Source organism: Apodemus sylvaticus, chromosome 19, assembly GCF_947179515.1.
Source record: "Apodemus sylvaticus chromosome 19, mApoSyl1.1, whole genome shotgun sequence".
Taxonomy (NCBI): domain Eukaryota; kingdom Metazoa; phylum Chordata; class Mammalia; order Rodentia; family Muridae; genus Apodemus; species Apodemus sylvaticus.
Genome location: NC_067490.1, coordinates 58,989,152 through 59,007,862, shown reverse-complemented (window position 1 = coordinate 59,007,862; position 18,711 = coordinate 58,989,152). Strand labels below are relative to the sequence as shown.

The following is an 18,711-nucleotide window of genomic DNA, read 5'->3' as shown; positions in this document are numbered from 1 at the left end:
AGCCTTGCAACAGATGAGGGACTTGGAGAGCTCTCTTGTTTTCATGCCCCTAGGGATGCCTCTCCCATGGTGTCATGGAGAGGGGTGGGGCCAGTTCTGTATAGCCCTCAGCCAGCAACACATCTCAAGGGGGGCGGCCCAGTCATGGATATCCATCTGTTTTTGGTGATAAGAGATCCCTGATGCAGTAGAGTCATAGACCAAGACATGGACCCTGTTGGCAGCACAGGCCAGAAACCTACCACGGTCTTAGGTGGCATTACTAGCTACTCTCATCAGGCTGTTTGACACTACCCTTAAATTTCCAATTCTGCCTCTTTTTATTGTGCCCACATCCTTATATTTCTTTTTCTTTTTTATTTCTCTACCACTTACTTGACCCCTTTAGTGGTACCTGGGGTCTCTGGGTGTCTGTGGTCATCTCAGGAGTGATCTCAGGATTGCTATACCCTGCTTGTGCCCCATGGCTCCTGGAATGGGTCATCTGGGACATGATCTGTCCCTGCTCAGACTGCTGGTCATCTCAGGCTAGCTCCCTAACCAAGACCCATGGCACTTGTCTGATGATTTTCTCAGGCTCTCTTTTTGTTCTAGGAATGTTAGGCTACTAATTATTCAGATGTTTGTAGGTCTTTCCTCTTTGCCCCCTTCTGATGCACATGTTATAGAGCAGCCACACCTGCAATGATTCTAGGTTCAGATCTTTTAACTTTCCTTGGATCAGCTTCACCCAACTGCTGACAGAAACAAATGTAGCAATCCACAATCAACATTAGCTGGAGATTGGGAAATCTTTTGGAAGAGAAAGGGGGAGGAATTGAGGCCTGAATGAGATTAGGAACTCCACAGGAAGACCAATAGAGTCAACTAACCTTGACATTTAGCAGTTCCCAGAGACTGAACCACAAACCAGAGAGTGAAGATGGACTGGACCTAAGCCCCATGACATATGTAACAAATGTGTAGCTTTGTCTTTATGGGAGTTCCCCAAGAATGAGTGTTACTTTCCCTGAATCTGTTGCTTGTCTGTGGACTCTGTTTCCTAAATAGGACTCACCTCAGTGAGAGAGGTTCCACTAAGTCTTGTAGTTACTGAAGTGCCAGGAGGAAGAGGGCATTATGATACCCAGAGGGTAGGAAGTGGGGGAGAACTTTATTATGGGGGTACTAGGAGAAGAGGGAGCATTGATATTGGGATGTAAATTGAGTTAATAACTAAACAAACACATTTTAAAAAGACAGACATAATCCATCTAAAGACAAGTTTTGGGATGGTCTCCACTCCAGTTGTTCAGGACCCACATGAAGACAAAGTTTCACATCTGCTACATAGGTGCTGGGAGGCCCAGGTCCAACCTATTTATGTTCTTTGATTGGTGGTTCAGTCTCTGAGAGCCCCAGTAGTCAAGGTTAGTTCTCTGTGGTCCTCCTGTGGAACTTCTATCCCCTTAGAGGCCACAATCCTTTTCTTTCTGTTCTTCCATAAGAGTCCTAAGCTCCATCCATGGTTTGGCTGTGAGTGTCTGCATCTGACTGACTTAGCTGCTGAGTAGAGCCTCTCATAGGGAAGCTATGCTACATTCCTGTCTGCAAGCTTAACAGAGTGTCATTAATAGTGTCAGGGATTGGTGCTTGTCCATGGGATGGGTTTCAATGTGGGCTGGTTACAGGTTGGCCATTCCTTAAGTCTCTGCTCCATCCCCTGTTCCTGAATTTCTTGTTGGCAGGATAAATTTTGGGTCAAGTGGTGTCCCTATCATTCCATTAGGGTCCCTGCCTGGCTACAGGTGGTGGCCTCTTCAGGTTCTATATAATCAATGCTGTGAATCACAGCTAAGGAAATTCCCATTTATTCTTGGGCATCTTCCTTATCCCAGGTCTCTGTCTCTTCCTGGATATGTTCCCTACCTCCCCACCCCTCTCTATCTAGGTTGCCTTGTCTGGCCTCAGTAGCAGAGGATGTGATTAGCATCACAGAGACTTGATATGCAAGGTGGGCTCCAACCTACACAGAGGAGAAGATGGTGGGGGAATTTTGGGATCCAGAGAGCTTGGCTCAACACCCCCAGCTGAGCTTTTTGTACAGGTTTCTTGAGAGCAAAACATCCCATGGCTTAGCTTGATTCCTGCCTTCCTGCCCGGTGTGGTATGGACTTCCCAGGTGCCTGACCTATGACTATAATTGTTTTTTCCTGTTCCCTTCCCTGGCCTCTAGTATATATATTGCTGGTCTCTCAGTAAAGCTTTGGCATTCTCTTTGCAGAATGACCCATGTCTGTGCTTTTTGTTAATCCCCCAGGCCTACGCCCGATACTCGGTACCGTGGCAGCGCAGGCACCGAGATCAGGAAAAAGAGGAGCACCTGACAGGATCGTTCCAAGAAAAACCGGCCGGCGAAAGGAAGAGGAACGTATTGGGGAATATATGTTGCAAGAAACAAAGTAAAAGTGACTTCAGGATGGCGTCATGGGGATAACAAGTTCTACCTTAAAATTGGTGGATCAACTGGTGGTTCTGCTTAGGTAACAGGTATTGGGTTCAAGGTTAAAACAGCTAGGGTGTGATAGCAAATTGGGATGGTGAATTTTATGAGGCAAATGTCAGCAGTCTAAAACTGCATCAGGCAAGAGGAATGTGGCATAAAATAAAATAAAATAAAAAGAGTAAAAAACAAAAAAAACAGATTTTAGAAACATGGAAGAGAAAGAGAGAGAAGGAAAATGGATTCAAAACTCTCTTGGAGACAAGGGGAAACGTGGAGACGTCCTGTTTCCTATATGGACCCTACTGGAGATATTATTAGTACTGGTTACAAGTGCTCTTTCCTTTCTATGTATTGTCTTTGGTGCACCAATTTGTCCACATGTGTCTGTCCTTTTTTCGTTGTTTGAATGATTGTCCTATGTTTCATGTTGAAAATAAAAAATGGTAAAAACTTTATTTCATGTTGAAAAGAAAAATTGGTAAAAACTTTATCTACTGGAGGTCCATCTCTTGATCCAGTCTCAGTTTACACAGCAGAGGCTGATTTAAGCTGCCCTGCATTTAGCTAGGAGTCAAGCACTGCTAGAGAAAAGCTGCTTTTTAAAGGGCCAGCAGCTTCTCAAGTTCTAGGGCAGTAGGCTGATGGTTATTTCTCCTATTGGGTACAAAGTGCTTTTTCTCTTGAAATTGCAGCTAGAAAAAAAAAAAGGTTGGTTTAAATTCATAAGATTTGTGTAGTTGCTTCATTTTTGTTTCTGATTGGTCTTAAAGGTATAAGTACAGTGGCCCCTTTCTAAGGAGAAAATGGAGGCAGCTCATCACCTAGTACAAGAACAACTTAAGGCAGGACAATATTACCTTAAATCTTACATTAGAGAATAGTTTATGCTAGATAGAACTTAATTTCTTGACTCCTGTCTTGTGCTTTGCAATGATTCCTTGAATACTAAACCATGTGTTTTAGTCCAATTCTTCTGTAGTTTGAGAAGTCTGTAATGAACAGAAAGAAGACAAGAAGAAATTGAATTGTTCTAGCAGATTGTGTGTACTGACAAACTACTGAGAGTATGAAGATGCTGCTGTGGTTGAAGAGTTTCTGGGATTGTGTCTATGCCTCTAAGTAATGAAGGGAGATTCCCTGTCACCATGTATTACCATCAGAGAGACTTTGGCATTATTGCCACCCCTGATTAAAAAAGGTCTGGGTCTATGGCACTGGGGTTTTTGGCTTTTGGAGCTGCCACATTGGGATTGTTCCTGCTAAACTGTATGCTCAAACAACAAAACCAGTCCAGAGCAGTAATTGAAAAAGTTCTTAGGCACAGGATAATATATTTATTGCTCAAATTTGGCTCAGCCTGTAGTGAGAATAGTTAGTCTATGATGGGCAACTCCTTTGCAGTCCACACCAACCTAAGACAGGTGCTCTGGGACCGGCAGAGATTCCCAGAGATGGGTAATGGGAGTTGGACGGAAGGTGTCCAAAGACAGCTGCTATTCATTCTTAAAAAAATAAAAAAGGGGGAGTTGTTGGGAACCAGAGAGCTTGGCTCAACACCCTCAGCTGAGCTTTTTGCACAGGTTTCTTGAGAGCAAAACATCCCATGGCTTAGCTTGATTCCTGCCTTCCTGCCTGGTGTGGTATGGACTTCCCAGGTGCCTGACCTATGACTATAATTGTTTTTTCCTGTTCCCTTCCCTGGCCTCTAGTATATATATTGCTGGTCTCTCAGTAAAGCTTTGACATTCTCCTTGCAGAATGACTTGTGTCTGTGTTTTTTGTTAATCCCCCAGGCCTACGCCCGATACTTGGTACCGTGGCAATGCAGGCGCTGTCAGGGGAAGGATTTGGGAGGGGTGAACTTGAGGGGGGCAGTCTGTAAAGCGAATTAAATAAATACTAAATTAATATCAACATAAATCTACGTGAAGGTAAGAAGCAGTTGTGTGTGTTTAATATTATCATATTAGAGAAAAAGGTTGTCTATGTAGAAGACCGGTCAGCTTAAGCACTATATTTATAAAAATAGCATTTACTGGAGATGAAGAAATGGTTCAGTGATTAAGAGCACTGTCTGTTCTTCCAGAGAAGCTGGGACCAATACACAACTCCCATGTGACAGCTCATAACTGGTTGCAATTTCAGTCTCAGGGGATCTGACTCCCCCTTCAGCCTCCTGGGCACTAGGCATATATGTGGTACACAGATATACATGCAACTAAAACACTCATTCATATTAAAAACTATAAAAACAAAATGACAGCACTTGGTCCATATAATTTGATTTACATTAATATTTAAAATGATTATCACAGTCAAATAAACATTTATTGTTCTTTAATGCAATCAAATACATGAAAAGTGATATCACCACAGAATATATCTAATATCACTTAAAATCTATCTAAAATGAACTATATGTACAAATTAATAAACATTAGTATATTCACATATTGCTTAAAAATAATACTTTCCACATACTTCTTAAGGTTTTATAAATATTGTAGCTTGTGCTTAGTTTGTTGTTGCTTTGTACACATGTCCTTTTGCAGGTATTACCCAATAAACTCATACAGAATACACTACAGGGGCTCAGGGTCTGTTCTGTTGGCTCTCTTTAGTTGAATATAGGCAGGTTCCTATTTGGTTTTGTTCTTATCTGATCATTTTTCCTTATGTATGTTTCAAGGATAGTTTTGCTCTTACAGTGTTTTATGTTTTTTATATGCATATGAGTTCTCTTGGGAAGAATCTTGCATTAAATTTCTTGTTTATAACATGCAATGGTATGGTGGGTAAGAAGGGATTCTAGTTTTAACAATATTTTATTTTTGAAGATAATTTTTGAAGCTATTTCCTGATACCAGCACTATCACTGTTGTAGGTTTTCCAATTGGCCAAATGAACAAACTATTCAGGGACTAAGCATGCCTTGCCATTTCACTATGTTATTTGGTCTCTTTGAAGGAAGAAATCGGGAGAAGGGAATATAGGAAGGGGTACTCTGTAAGGGGAGTTAGGAAGGGGCACAGCGTTTGGCACATAAGTAAATTAATAAACTATATAAGTAAATAAACAAATATAAAAATAAAAAAGCAGAAATCAAACTGTACAGGAAAGTCAGATTTTATTAATAGGAATAGTACTAATGTTCTACATCTTACCCCAATTCCTGAATTTTGTATTCTATCATCTAATGACTAATTATCAAAATCAGGAAATTGAAAAAAGTACATTACAAGTCTCATGTTATGTTGGCCTAATTATGACAGCAGGGTTTCTAGTACTGTACATCTTCTATTCCAGTATCCAATCCAGAAATCCAGTTGACATTTAATTATTATATATCCTAATTTATTCTAGTCTGTTATAGTTCATTAGCATTTTTATCTTCTGTGACCACACCTTTAAAGAGAAATAATTACCAATTTTGCTAGACTGTCACTGAATTTGGATTCATCAAGTGATTCTCTTTTTTATATTGAGGTTGTAACTATTTGGCAAGTACTAAAGAGTGTTTCCTGCTTTGCTTATCTCAGTTCAAATTAGGGGCATGTTCTGTATCTTAAACTACTGGAGCAATTACATTATTTTAAACTATTTTCCTTTTGTATTTACAAATATTTTAAAGTATTTTTCTTTTGTAATTCCTTTAAAAGTAATAGAAGTCATAAGAGAAGCACTTAGAGACTATAGAAATATTCTGTGTCTCTTCAAAACATTAGGCACTGTATTCAGCATCTCAGTGAATTTTCCCCAACACTTTGGCCTTAAAGGTCTTGACTATGTGTAATTAGGCTCAGACCAATGATTCTCAGGAGTAGATAATTATTGTCCTTCCGTTTAGGTGAATCCTGCCTACAACAGTACTGCAGTTTTAGTGTAATGGAATTTTTTATTATTTCTTTAAAACTTACTGCACACTTAATTGAAATTTTATCTTCCCTTCATTACACACATATTCAAGATTATAATTTTATTTTGTGCATTACAATAACTTCTACCATTAATTATGCTCAAAGTGCTTCAACTTTGGCCATTGAAAGCTCTTCCAAGTTGGCTCCTGTGTGTTTTCAGCATGTTGCATGTACTTCATGATTTTGATGGTTTGTTGTCTTATTTTTGAAATGACCCTACTTCTTCTCCAAGGAACTCTGTTTTTTTTTTTCATGGAATGACAACCAGAATCCCATTATCTGATGCTAGCTGACCTTTTATATTAGCCTTCCATCACTTGTAAACCCAGTTCAATTACTCTAATGCGCGTGCACGTGTGTGTGTGTGTGTGTGTGTGTGTGTGTGTGTGTTTATCATTAACTATGATGTTGAGAATCACCTGGCTGGAGTTCTTTTCTCCTACCCTGCTAGAAATCATATATTGGGGTGGGAACTACAACTGTAGCCACAATTTTAGGCCCTGGGTCCTCAAAGCCTTGAGTGTGGACTGATCTAATGGTACACAGAGCAGAAGTAACAATTCACTGCCCTGAGAACTACTTAGCTCTTCCAGTTCAATGCAATGGGTTTACATGTGTTGAGGAATATGGAATTGTCACATAATGAGCTGAGATCACTTAGAAGTAATTTGTCAGAAGATCTCCAAATGTATGTTGATTCATCTGCATATACATAAACTTATAAGTTTTATAAAAATCTCACAAATATACCAATAAATATTTGTTTGCCTTTGTTTCTTCTCCTGTAATATCACTAATATTTCCTTTGAAATCATACATCTTAGAAAATACTGATAATTAATTCTCATACTTTTTCTTTAATGGTTTGTAGCATGTAGTTACAAAAGTTGACATTTTGCATTATTGGAATGTTTACATATTCTGCAAATATAATCCACAAAAGATCTATGTAATTCTACATTACATGTGTATATAATTACATCTGAAGAATTTAATGACTTTTATGAGAAGAAATACCCTGCCTTATAAAACTATTAAGGTGTTAAGTAACCATGTTTTGAGAACCTGTGTAGAGTGCAGAGTTAACAGGCATATCAGGGGCTCAACAATAGCTAAGAATGGATACAGAAAATTTTTAAGATTCCTGATAAATTAGCATGTGATTTTCAACTCTGCCCAGATGAACATGTTTGAGTACTGGACTAACCTACTAAAGTTATTTAGCAGCAATCATACTTTTTTAATTGCATTATTTCCAATTAAAAATAGTGTCAAGTACAGAGAATACTCTAAAACAAAGTTCTGTTTCTAAAAGATTGTTTTAAGACAGCCAGGAAGATCACAGTGGTTTTCTTTGTTTACTTTGACAGACTGTGCACTTGTTCAGGAGCACTTTAGGATCCTCAGTTACTTATTGTCAGAACTTTCTTCAGGCCCAGAGTTCTTCTCAGTGCTCCCTTTACTTCCTTGTTCCTTAAGCTATAGATGATGGGGTTCAGCATGGATGTCACTGCTGTATAGAAGAGGGCCAAGAGTTTATCAATTTCTGGTGAGTGGCTAGATTTGGGCCTCAAATAGTTAATAGATCCTGAGCCATAAAAGAGTGTGACTACAAGTAGGTGGGAGGAACATGTGGAGAGAGCTTTATGGCGCCCCTCAGGGGAAGGCATCACCAGCACTACAACCAGAATTCTGACATAGGAATAAATGATAAGTAAAAATGGACTAGATATACAGAGGATTGCCACCACAAAAATGGCAGCCTCATTTTGGGATGTATCTCCACAGACAAGTGCCAGGACAGGTGGAAGGTCACAGAAGAAGTGATCTATCTCACAGGGTCCACAGAAGTTCAAGGAAAAAATAAAATTGGTTTGTCCTAACCTGACAATGCAACCTGTTCCCCATGAAACAATTGCCAAATGGGCACATACACCACGACTCATTTGGGTAGCATAGTGGAGTGGGGAGCATATGGCCATGCATCGATCCAAGGCCATGGCTGCCAATAGGAAGCACTCAGTTATACCAAAAAGTGTGAAGAAAAACATCTGTGTGGCACATCCCTCCCGAGAGATCCCTCGGACCTCACTTACAAGGCTCTGCAGCATCTTGGGTATGACAGAGCAAGTGTAGCCAATTTCCAGGAGAGACAAGTTGGCCAGAAAGAAGTACATGGGGGTGTGTAGGACTGGACTGGTGCAGATGGCAAGTGTAATGAGTGCATTTCCTGTCAGTGATACTAAGAACATGAGGAGGATGAGGGTGAACAGGAGGAAGCATTCTCCAGGGACCTCAGAGAACTTGGCAAATGCAAAGTGTTTGACAGACAAGCTGTTCTCTTGCCACAGAGAGCAGTTGACACTCATCTGGAAAACAGAACAGTAAGTCATTAGAAGGTTTCTTGCAGATGAGGGAAATTTATCCTTTTAATACTTTTAGAGCCTCAGTTACATCAGAGACAGAATCTTTAAATGCAGTCATAAAATCAAAACTTAGAAATGATTTATCCTCACAGATTTTCACATCTAATACTTTCTCTCTTCATATTAGTTGATATTTCAAAGTGTACTGAGCATTGAGCAAAGTGTAAAAATATTTACAGAAGATGATGGAAACTTATAGTCCTGGCACTGATGAAGCTCAGGCAGAAGGCTTACCATGGGTATAAGTTCAGCTCACGTGTTGTGTAAGTTATCATTCAAATAAAAGAAAAGGAAAAGTATTAATTGTATCTCAATTCTTTACACATTTTTCTCATTAACTAGTTATCAAGGTTACACAGAAAAATTCATGAACTCACAGTCATCTCTATGACTTCCTGTTGTCTCATATACAGTCACTTCAACCATTCTCTGTGTGTATTGGGCCCAGATTATTCTGTGATTGCTATTTCTAGTATTCATATCCATGCATTAAAAGTATAGTTTCCTCCAGACTCATAGTTTTTGAAGGGAAAGTAAAAGCAAATAACAATTCAATAAATGATTACTGTTTTTAGTGAATAGTAAAGACATGGCACATACTGATGTCTGGGCAGTAATCAAATGGTCAGAGAAGCTTCTGAAGATTCATAAGCTGAGACATGAGAGAGAAGGATAAATTAAACAACACAATAGCCCTTCATGCCATAATCCTCAACATGGCAGCTGATTTCTGTAACTTAATAGTTCCTATCTCTATAGAACATGTTTTCTTAGTAAGGGTATCACTGCTTATGCCTTGTTTCTGTTTTCTTAACAGAGTTCATGATATTCCATGGATCAGACCACTGAGTTAAATAAAGAAAGAAAAAGAGTAAAAGAGATGTTGCCTTCATATGTAGTCCAGGCTAACCTGAAATTGCTAGTTCTTCTGTTGCATTCTCCTGAATGCTAGAATTCTAAGAGTAAGACATGGTGCCTGGCTTGATAGAAAGTTCTTTCTAACCTTCCATTTCAACAGACCTTACATTACAATTCCATCAAACTATCTATATTTCTCTATACTTATTATCTATACACTTCATTCCTCTTTGCTCATTTTTGCACAGGGTAGCTACCGTGTGCTTGGTTGGTTGCTTACATGAAAAACTGTTTATTCCCAGCATAGCCTTGTCTCTTTTCTGGATTCCACCCATCTTTTCTGCCTATAGTTGCACTCGGTTTTTCACACTATAACTGCTAAAGTAGCCTTTAGTATTCTAGTGGTGACTACTCATCTCTTTCATAGTGTAGCCTTATACAGAGATTGAGTATGGACTTCCATGTTCTTATCATTATGTTTACCATCTTTACCAGTCCATGAGTTCTCATGTAATGAGAATTTCCAGTGTTTAGCTTATTCTGGCTCCTTAGGTATTCTACCTGTCCCTGCCCATCTTATTATCTGAAGTTCAGTCTCATGACCCTCAAATACTGGAGATGTAGTGAACTTATTTTTCTTTCAGTCTGATAACATTTTCTTTCAAATGAGATGACCTTTATTGTTTTGTGGGGTGTATGTGTCTTTGCTGAAGTTTGGGTCTTCTTGCCAAAAATCTGAATACATCATATTTTTCGTGACAAGACAGGACATATCACCAACCTCTATTCACTTGATAGAATGAAATGCCACAGGTTATGCTATATTGTATGTGAGTAGATCAGCTCATGGTTGATCTACAAATCAAATGTGGGCTTCAGTATTTCCAAATTATAAATAAACATGCTACCCATATTCATTAACACACATTAAACATATACATATACACATGCCTCAAACAGGTGTGTGCCTGTGTATTCATGCAGAAACACAGACACATGGTAGCACAATAGAGTAGAGCAAGGCAAGATTGTGTGTGATTTAAAATGTTATTATTAACAACAGTGCCGGGAACAGCATTTATTCATACTCTGCTTCTCCATTTGGTCACTTATAAAAGGGGTTAAGAAAAAAACGTGTTCTGCATGAGGTTGCTAGAGTGATTATTAAGTTAATTTTCCAAATCACTTAAGTTGATCAGGTACTGAATGTTTATCAGCTATATAGGACATGAACATGTGTGTGTGTCTACCCATAACCACTTGAGATTTACCTTTGTGTATACTCTGCTTTGGCGAATTTCTCACCATAATACATAAGTTTTGTTCCTATTAACTAATTGATCACCAGATTATTTTTCTATAGGGGATAATGAAAACCACTGCCCCCAAAATAAAAGAAAACAAAACAAAAAAACCTCAAAACAATACATAGTTTTTGTATCCTGGGTGGTATGTAGTTGTATATACTAGCTTATTACAACTATTAGATTAGATATGTACCCATTCATGCAAAACTTCTAAAACTCTAAGTATAGAGAACACAGGACTGACTTAAAGCTCTGACCACTATGAAGCAGGAAGTTTGCTGTACTTACTTGATGTCTCTGTGGACTCTGCTCTAAAAATTTGCTGAAATGCTAAGGATTCTATTGTGAAGCATTTTACACTTATTTTAATGTACTGTAAACATTTCTCTGTATTAAATTAAAACAAAACAAAATAAAACCCCAAATGGATAGCTCTTCCAAAGCCAACATAGAAATGGCTATTTTTTAACCTGAAATATTTTTCAAGCACGTTGCCTTTCATTACTAGTTTCTGCATTCTGTATAGGTAGCTCTGTAGTTAGAGAGTAAGGCCTTGCTTCTCTGTTAAATTTCCAGAAACTCAGCTCAAGACCCAGAATGTTATATTTCCATTTAAATTTGTGTCATAAGAATGATTTTCTCAGAAAAAGTATCAAGATTCTTGAGAAACAAGTGTCACAACACTCTGATGTAGATATCTCATCTGCCTCTCATTTCTTATATTTTCTTGACCTAAATTGTGGGTGCACTATTTCCTTGTAAGCTCCACATGATGTAATCATCCCCATCTTTCTAGTTGAGCTGTTTGAACTGGTTTCCTATCAATAGTCAGCTATATTTTATACATAGATTTTCAGGGTTATAAAAATCAAGTGTATGCTAAGCTCTGGTAAGATTCTGGTAATAAGAATATGAAGGTTCATATTACAAACTTTTTATTGGCAATTGTATATATGCAAGACATGGTGTATGATATGAGAGGACACTGAACTCTTTTTTTTTATTATTATTCGATATAATTTATTTACATTTCAAATGATTTCCCCTTTTCTAGCCCCCCACTCCCCGAAAGTCCCGCAAGCCCCCTTCTCTTCCCCTGTCCTCCCACCCACCCCTGACACTGAACTCTTACTGTCTTGGTTTTGCATCCCCTGACCTCCCAGGCTCCTCCTATTCACTCACCATTTATTAGCACAACACAATAGAAACAGTGGGATCACGTGACTAGATTACAATGTACAGTATAACTTGAGTATTACAGAATTAAGTGAATTCTAATTTACGATGATATAAGTGATTAACACAATACACAGCTGTTTTTGGAGAGGGATACTGGAGTCTGCCTGAACTTTAACAGTCTTCAAAGGAAGAGACAATAATTACTTAGAATAACAAGAATGGAAAATGTATTGAGTATCAGATATCATTTTATATCCTTTAATTCATTCTCCTCATGCTTAATCTTGAAAAATTAATTATGGCACCTACCTCAAATCACAGTAAATGAAGAGATAATAAGATAGTTTCTATTTCTGATTAGCCACTTCAAGGTTTTTCTTCATCCTCTCCTTACAACATACATGGAACACATAGCTTTCCCATCTTCTTCTCTACATTGTTTTGAAAAGCTTTTGTTATAGTCAGATACTATGCCTGAGGTCAAGAAGATTGCTTCTCTTAGGAGAGAACACCATGTCCTTCCAGGCAATGTCCAATATCACACACACACACACACACACACACACACACACACACACACACACATTCCCCACACTCTCTACACACTTACTTTACTATCTCCATTATATGCATTTTCTTCTTTCCTGGAAAACAATGAGCTATAAACATATTATACAAACATCTTGTCTTCTGAGTCCTTCCTATTACTCTCCCCAGGAGACTCACAATCTCGTCTCACTGGTGAGTTTCAGGAGGCTTCTCATTGTCCTCCTGAGAGTCCTTATGGACAGGACAATAGCTCTGTGCAGAGGAGCAGAATTCTACAACAGCCCTTTCTCCTGAGAAAAAGTTCTATCACAGAACATCTGAATCATTCCATCTACAAAGCAATATTGCAATAAGTTAATTATCTTTCTACTGAATCAAAATTGCCACACTGATGACAAAGATCCAACATAAGGTCTCCTGCAGAAAAAGTCATATAAACCACAGCTCTTGTTCATGTTTGGGCACTCTGAGTTTTGTGTTTATATGATGAATATTATATTCTTATCTTGTTAGTGATAGCTGAGTAAAATTTTCATTCACATCATAGTATGTTTCATCATACTGTGGGTTTGCTGTGGATGCTAATTATTTTGTGTTACTAATTATCATTTGTTTTTTTAAAAAATCATGAACATATTTTTGATTTTATGAAATGAATTTTTCATTATCTACAATAATTTTGTGTCACTGATATTATATACTTGCTGATTTCTAAGAAAAATTATTCTGCTAATACTGAGTCCCTACTATTGTGTGGTAGGTGATTGTTGTTCTTATTACCTCATCTTTGTTACAGTGAGGTTGGTTTAAGTTTTATTCCTGGATGGAGGAACAAGTGACCTGATTTGGGCAACAGAAATAGAGGCATTGCTCCATGTTCTACTATGTTCTACTATATTTTAGAAGAGTTTGAGGGTTATTGTTTATTCTGTATTAAGTGGTGGACAGAATCCATCAAAATGTGTGGGATGGGAGCCAGATGAGGGAATATAGAGTGCTGACCATATCCTAGACACTATCCTAATAGGGCAAGAGTGGAGCCACTCTCTACTCAAATAAACCTTGAGTCTTCTCAACCACATAGAGACTAAAGCCAGGTCATAATAGCACCAGTTAGGCTTCTATTTCCCCAATAGAGGACTGGCTTCTCAGAAATCATATGATGGCAGTCCTTCTAACTGATAGGCTCGGAAAATTCCTGCCTCCTCCAGAGTGCCTTTGCATTTGAACTGCCATGCAGCATTTGCAGTTGCAGGTCTTCAATCTGGTCTACATGTGTAAATTAGGTGCATTGTCTTTCCTGTCCCTTTTTATCTCCCCTAGGCCCTGTCTCCAGCTTTATGAACTAGCCCTGTCATTTCACTTCACAAGCTGTCCTCTGATACAGTCTCCTGGAATTTTTTACCAACCATCCCCACCACCACCAAGAGCCTGATCCTAGCTCCTCTAAGCACCCAGAGACCACTGGGTAAGGACCCACAAAAAACTTAGCTATTCAAATATTTTACTTCATGAGCACCATTTTAGGTAAATACAGATCTTGTGTTTCTACATCAATCCGTTTCAGGTAGGTTTTATTTCAAGGACTTTGCACATATAATGACATAAGGGAAATACTACAACAAAAGAATGAAATTAATTTATTTTTATATCATATCATATCATATCTCATATCATATCTTATCTCATATCATATATCATATCATATCATATCTATCATATCATATCATATCATATAGTGTAAGACTCTACCAGTCTTAACTTACCAGACACCCTGAGTGGACCACACATAGAGGAAATCATTGCAAAACACAAGAGTAATTTAATCAAATCCAGCATGCTGGGTCACCCTGAACACAGAGACAGAACAGCCCTGCACCTAGTGCTGGGAGAGCCTTTATACCCTCCTCAGGTCTGCTGCCATTAAGCACAATGTGATTGACAGAACAGTGTTACATTTAAACTAATTATCTGTTAAGTGATAAGGTAGCTGGGCAGTGGTCAATCCTTCAGAATGTGTCCCCATCCTTAAGTCCGTCTCCCTCTCCCCTTTGTGGTCTGAGGAATATAACTTAGCCTCTGACCATTTTAAAGTTTCTGAATTAATCCTTTAAATAGTATATTAAAACTAGAAATCAGTCGGAGAATACAGAGGCTACAAAATCATTTGGATTCAAACAAGACACATTTGGGAGACTAGCCAATCATTGAAAGGATCAGGAAGTAATTTGAAAGTCCCTAGACTTAAATTCAAGTTCACATATAACTTTCACAATTTTACACAAACACATAAATGCACTCCTGAGAGGAAATTCTGAGATGGAACTTGCATAAGAATAACTGATTTTAAATCAATCATGGGACTTCTGTTAGGCTGTCAGGGTGATACTCCCCAAAAGTGTTTGAGTTGAGAATATCTACGACTGAGTCTTAGCTGATGTTCATCAAGCCTTGTGATAGGAAGGTCTGGCTCAAGTTGATTGAGGAAGCCAAGGCTGAGAGAGTCCCTTCTGGAGCTGATATTTTATTTCAACAGTAAGCAGATGTAGTTTTTTTGTGGCTTCCTCAAGACATCAGTGTTTGCAACATCCGGTTCTGACATGATGGCTGTCCAGTTGGTTGCATGCCTTATATTCTTTGCCTTAGTTAGGTTCCTAGTGCTAAAATCAAACACTTGGACCATTAGCAACTTAGGGAAGTGGAGGTTTATTTTATCTTACAATTTTTAGTCATTCAACCAAATCATTCAACCAAATCAGGGAAGAAAGTCAAAGCAAGAATCTGGAAGTAAGAATAGATACAGGGGGCCTGATTACTCAATCATGGTTTGCTCAGTGTGCACCCAGGACCACCATACAAGAAGTGATACCACTCATTTTTTTTTCTGGACTATTGTTTTTTTTGTTTTTTTGTTTTTGTTTTTTTACTACATTACTTATTTACATTACAAATTCTTTACACTGTCCAGTTTTCCCCTCCCCATATGTCCCATAAGCCCTCTTCTCTCCACCCATTCCCCATTCACCCCCCTCCCATTTCTCTGTCCTGGTATTCCCCTACAATGCTGGATCAAGCCTTTCCAGGACCAGGTCCCTCTCCTTCCTTTTCATGGGAAACATTTGATATGCTAATTGTGTCTTAAGTATTCAGAGCTTCTGGGCTAATTAATATCCACTTATCAGTGATTGCATTCCATGTGTATTCTTTTGTGATTGGGTTACCTCACTTAGTTGGAACCTTACAGTTCCAACCATTTCCCTAAAAATTTCATGAGTTCACTGTTTTTAATTGCTGAATAGTATTTCATTGTGTAAATATACCACATTTTCTGTAACCATTCCTCCATTGAGGGACATCTGGGTTCTTTCCAGATTCTGGCTATTATATATAAGGCTTCTATGAACATAGTGGAGCATGTATCCTTATTGCCTGCCAGGTAATCCTCTGGGAATATGCCCAGGAGTGGTATAGCTGGGTCCTCCAGAAGTGTCATGCCCAGTTTTCTGAGGACCCACCAGACTGATATCTAGAGTGGTTGTATCATCTTACAATTCTACCAGCAGTGGAGGAGTGCTCCTCTATCTCCTCATCTTCCCCAATACCTGCTGTCTCCTGAGTTTTTAACCTCCTGAGTTTTTAGCCATTCTGACTGGTGTGAGGTGAAATCTCAGTGTTGTTTTGATTTGTATTTTGCTAATGACTAATGATGTTGAACATTTCTTAAGGTGCTTCTCAGCCATCCAAATTTCGTTAGGTGAAAATTCTTTGTTAAGCTCTGTACCCCATTTTTAATAAGGTTATTTCATTCTCTGGGGTCTAACGTCTTGAGTTTTTGGTATATATTGGATATTAGCTTCTGTCTGATGTAGGGTTGGTGAAGATCTTTTCCTAATTTGTTGGTTGCTGTTTTGTCCTTTTGACAGTGTCCTTTGCCTTACAGAAACTTTCTAATTTTATGAGGTCCCATTTGTCAATTCTTGATCTTAGAGCATAAGCTATTGGTGTTCTGTTCAGGAACTTTTCCCCTGTGCCCAGGTCCTCAAGGGTCTTCCCCAGTTTCTTTTCTATTAGTTTCAGTGTGTCTGGTTTTATGTGGAGGTCCTTGATCCACTTGGGAGTTGAGCTTAGTATGAGGAGATAACAATGGATCAATTTGCATTTTTCTGTATGCTGACCTCCAATTGAACCAACACCATTTGTTGAAAAGGCTATCTTTTTTCCACTGGATGTTTTCAGCTCCTTTGTCGAAGATCAAGAGGTCATAGGTGTGTGGGTTCATTTCTGGGTCTTCAATCCTATTCCATTGGTCCACTTGCCTGTCACTGTACCAATACCATGCAGTTCTTAACACTATTGCTCTGTAGTATTGCTTGAGGTCTGGGATACTGATTTCCCCAGAAGTTCTTTTACTGCTGAGAATAGTTTTAGTTATCCTGGGTTTTTTTTTTTTTTTTTTTTTTTTTTTTTTTTTTTTTTTGTTATTCCAGCTAAATTTAAGAATTGCTCTTTCTAACTCTATGAAGAACTGAGTTGGGATTTTGATGGGGATTGCGTTGAATCTGTAGATCGCTTTTGGCAAGATGGCCATTTTAACTATATTAATCCTGCCGATCCACGAGCATGGCAGATTTTTCCATTTTCTGAGGTCTTCGATTTCCTTCTCAGAGACCTGAAGTTCTTGTCGTTTAGATCTTTCACTTGTTTGGTTAGAGTCACACCAAGATACTTTATATTGTTTGTGGCTATTGTGAAGGGTGTCATTTCCCTAACTTCTTTCTCAGACTGTTTATTCTTTGAGTATAGGGAGGCTACTGACTTGTTTGAGTTGATTTTATAACCAGCCACTTTGCTGAAGTTGTTTATTAGCTGTAGGAATTCTCTGGTGGAGGTTTTTTTTGTTTGTTTGTTTGTTTTTGTCACTTAAGTATACTATCATATCATCTGCAAATAGTGATAGTTTGACTTCTTTCCAATTTGTATCCCTTTGACCTCCTTATGTTGTCTAATTGCTCTAACTAGAACTTCAAGAACTATATTGAAAAGATGTGGAGAAAGAGGGCAGCGTTGTTTGGTCCCTGATTTTAGTGGGATTGCTTCAAGTTTCTCTCCATTTAGTTTGATGTTGGCTACTGGTTTGCTGTATATTGCTTTAACTATGTTTAGCTATGGGCCTTGAATTTCTGTTCTTTACAAGACTTTTAGCATGAAAGGATACTGGATCTTGTCAAATGCTTTTTCAGCATCTAATGAAATGACCATGTAGTTTTTTCTTTGAGTTTGTTTATGTAGTGGATAGCACTGATGGACTTCTGTATATTGAATCATCCCTGCATCCCTGGGATGGAGCCTACTTGATCATGGTGGATGATCGTTTTGATGTGTTCTTGGATTCGGTTGGCAAGAGTTTTATTGAGTATTTTTGCATTGATATTCATAAGGGATATCGGCCTGTAATTCTCTTTCTTTGTCAGATCTTTGTGTGGTTTTGGTATCAGCTTAATTGTGGCTTTGTAGAATGAGCTGGGTAGTATTCCTTCTGTTTCTATTTGGTGGAATAGTTTGAAGAGTATTGGTGTTGAGTCTTCTTTGAAGGTCTGATAGAACTCTGCACTAGAACCATCTGGTCCTGTGCTTTTTTTGTTCGGAAGGCTTTCTATGATCCCTTTTATTTCTTTAGGGGTTATTGGACTGTTTAGATGATCTATTTGATCCTGATTTAATTTTGGTGTTTGGTATCCATCTAGGAAATGGTCCATTTCCTCAAGATTCTCCAGTTGTTTTGAGTATAGACTTTTGAAGTAAGATCTGATGATTTTTTGAATTTCCTCAGTTTCTGTTCTTATATCTCCCTTTTCATTTCTAATTTTGTTAATTAGGATACTGTCTCTGTGCCCTTTGGTTAGTCTGGCTAAGGGTTTATCTATCTTGTTGATTTTCTCAAAGAACCAGCTCCTGTTTTGTTGATTCTTTGTATGGTTCTCTTTGTTTCT

General features: G+C 38.4%; 1 protein-coding gene across 1 annotated transcript; it reads right to left on the bottom strand.

Annotated features, from left to right (window-relative positions):
• Positions 1-7,805: 7,805 nt before the first annotated feature.
• LOC127669295 (olfactory receptor 10A2-like) lies at positions 7,806-8,792 on the bottom strand. The gene has a single exon (XM_052163132.1). It carries the CDS (start codon positions 8,769-8,771, stop codon positions 7,806-7,808), a length of 966 nt encoding a protein of 321 aa, XP_052019092.1. The 5' UTR covers positions 8,772-8,792.
• Positions 8,793-18,711: the final 9,919 nt, after the last annotated feature.

Bases quoted from the DNA above. Each gene is read 5' to 3' on its own strand.
- LOC127669295 (XM_052163132.1), bottom strand. From the start codon at position 8,771: ATGAGTGTCAACTGCTCTCTGTGGCAAGAGAACAGCTTGTCTGTCAAA.